The 2,362-nt window shown below is 46.1% G+C and overlaps 1 protein-coding gene across 1 annotated transcript in view; it reads left to right on the top strand.

Moving 5' to 3' along the window:
• The window catches only part of MAB21L3 (mab-21 like 3), a 50,480-nt gene that overhangs the window by 40,573 nt on the left and 7,545 nt on the right, over window positions 1-2,362 (top strand). Inside the window, exon 7 of the mRNA XM_023534914.1 lies at window positions 833-1,124. Coding sequence (XP_023390682.1) covers window positions 833-1,124 — 292 coding nt within the window. The remainder of the gene's footprint in view (window positions 1-832; window positions 1,125-2,362) is intronic.

The raw sequence follows: 2,362 nt of genomic DNA, 5'->3' as shown, positions 1-2,362 counted from the left end.
GAGCAACGTGACAGTTATGCTCTTGAATCCACATGCAAGTGGGATCGAAGAACATGGATTTTGAATGCCATGGTATAGATTTCCCCCCCACCCCCTTTTTTAATCCTGGCATTTTTCTATAGATATGGGGAGTCGTGCGAACTCATCATCTAAAGCATCAAACTGTTACTCTCTGAAAATGAGGTGGAATCGGTTGGCGCTGATTTGGGCGTTCACCCCTCAATCGGCCAATGACTGGGCCCCGGGCAGAGGTTGACCAAATTCCATTGTCAGGGGGGTCCTCCAATGTGCAGCTGACTGACGGGAGGGGTGCCGTGTGGAGCGAGCTGCCATGGATGTGGTCAAAGCTCAAGGTCCCTTCGGTGGTACTACACTGTTGACCAGTTTGTTCTACCCCTTGGACTACTGGGCTGAGCACTGTCACCCTGATCACTTCTTGACTGGTTCCTACAGAAAGGGAGTAGGTAGATCTGATCGTTCCCCTTTTCCCATTAGACCAAAAGTCATCTCAACAATTCTCATTGTCTCAACAAACAGCCTTTCATTTCACCGGTGATTTTGTAAGGATTAGTCATCAATACTGGCCAGGGGTTATTAATACAGGCCAAAAGCATGAGAGCCATTTGCAAACTTTTTTCTCCTCCTCTCCCAGTGACAGTGGGTTAGTGGCAGAACAGAGGTGGATCCTCTTGCGACAGGCAGGTGCGAGGCACATCGCTGAGGGCTGAGTGGTCCACCGAGCCGCCCGGCTCAGCGGGCCGGCTCCCTGAGCACGTCTGTCACCACCCACATCATGAACTCGCTCTCGTTCTCTCTCCTTTCCTGACCCCAGGTTTTGGCTCCCAGCCAGTTCCTTGTCACAGTCCCAGTGCGAGGCCTGGGCGGGTACCGGGAGCCCAGGGAGAATCGCTGGCGGTACTATACCCTGCAAGGCACCAGGCTCCCCTGCCCGCTGCGGGACCCAGAGGGCCTGCAGCAGTGGCTGGCCGTGCGGCAGTTCATGAAGAGCCTGTGGCAGTGGCACGAGGCAGACGTGAACATCGAGGGGGACATCGTGCCCGCCAAGGTCCTCCAGGTGTTCCGGAAACTGGTAGAAAATGCAATCGAAACCTGTCACCTGTCAGGTGAGCTGATCAAGAAAAGTGCAAGGGATATTTCTGGCATTTCCCTTTTGCTCTAAAAATCCTCAGCTTGGGTGTTACCTGAAGCTCATGCCGCTTACACTGAGAAAGTAATCATGTGCTCTTTACATCTGTCCAACCACCATGATACGAATTAGCTGTTTCTTTTCTGCTATGACACATAGAAGAATGGAATGCAGACTCACGACACACTCCTGTGGGTTTTTAACGAGATTACTGTCTTGGCATTGATACGACAGACTTTGAGTTATATACTTTTTCTAAGATGTTAGCTTAAAAATTTGGGTACTTAAAAAAAAAAAAAAGCAAATGACTCATAAACCCCCGAGCTTCGTTACTAGCACATTTCCATGACAGCGCCCTACAGTGGGCTGGAGTCACCCAGCATGCTGAGATATCGCGTTTGGAAACCACTGACTTATTCCAAGACACGCAATCCGGAAGCCATAAGGAATTGATTAAGTTTGACAACTCCAAAATCTTAAGCTATGGTACGGTGTGGCATACATGCACACATGTGCACACACACATTTTGTTCACGCAGTAAAAAGGCATATTCCAAGCTGGGAAAAAATAGCTAATTTCTTTAATTATACAAAAGTACTTATAAACCAATAAAATATATGAGCAGATCAATAGAAATAATGACCAAAAAACATGACTCATGGAAAAAGACTATAAATGGCTAGTAAAAGTAAGAAAAAAGAAAAAGTTCCATTCAATGTGTACTTTGGGAAATGTACATTAAAACACCTCGCAGGTTGACAGGGATGAAAAGTCCGATCTCGCTCAGTGTCGGGGCAGCTGTGGCAAAACACGTTTTCACACATTATTCGTGGAGGTGTGAGCTGGGCCTGATTTTTAAAGGGCGGTTTGTCCACTTTTGTTTTTATAACATGTCTACTTGGCAATTTGGCAATTCCGCTTCTAGAAAGAGATTCTTATAGATACGCAAAGAAATGCGCACAAGGAGATCCACTGCGAATGACTAGAAATAATCACAGCAGCTCAATAAATGACTAAATAAATTAGTGGACTATTACACAGCCTTTAAAAAGAACGAAGTATGTGCGTATGCGCACACACAGCTATGAAAAACGCCCATGCTAGATAATTAAGTGAAAAACCAAAATGCTGAACAATATGTGATTCCATGTGAACAGAAAAAAAAAGGATTTCTATGTACATTTTCTGACTAGACAGGTATTCAAGAAGGTTCC

The sequence above is a fragment of the Pteropus vampyrus genome, unplaced genomic scaffold (assembly GCF_000151845.1).
Source record: "Pteropus vampyrus isolate Shadow unplaced genomic scaffold, Pvam_2.0 Scaffold6, whole genome shotgun sequence".
NCBI lineage: Eukaryota > Metazoa > Chordata > Mammalia > Chiroptera > Pteropodidae > Pteropus > Pteropus vampyrus.
Note: the sequence above shows the minus strand (reverse complement) of the source record. Positions and strands in the feature narration are given on the sequence as shown.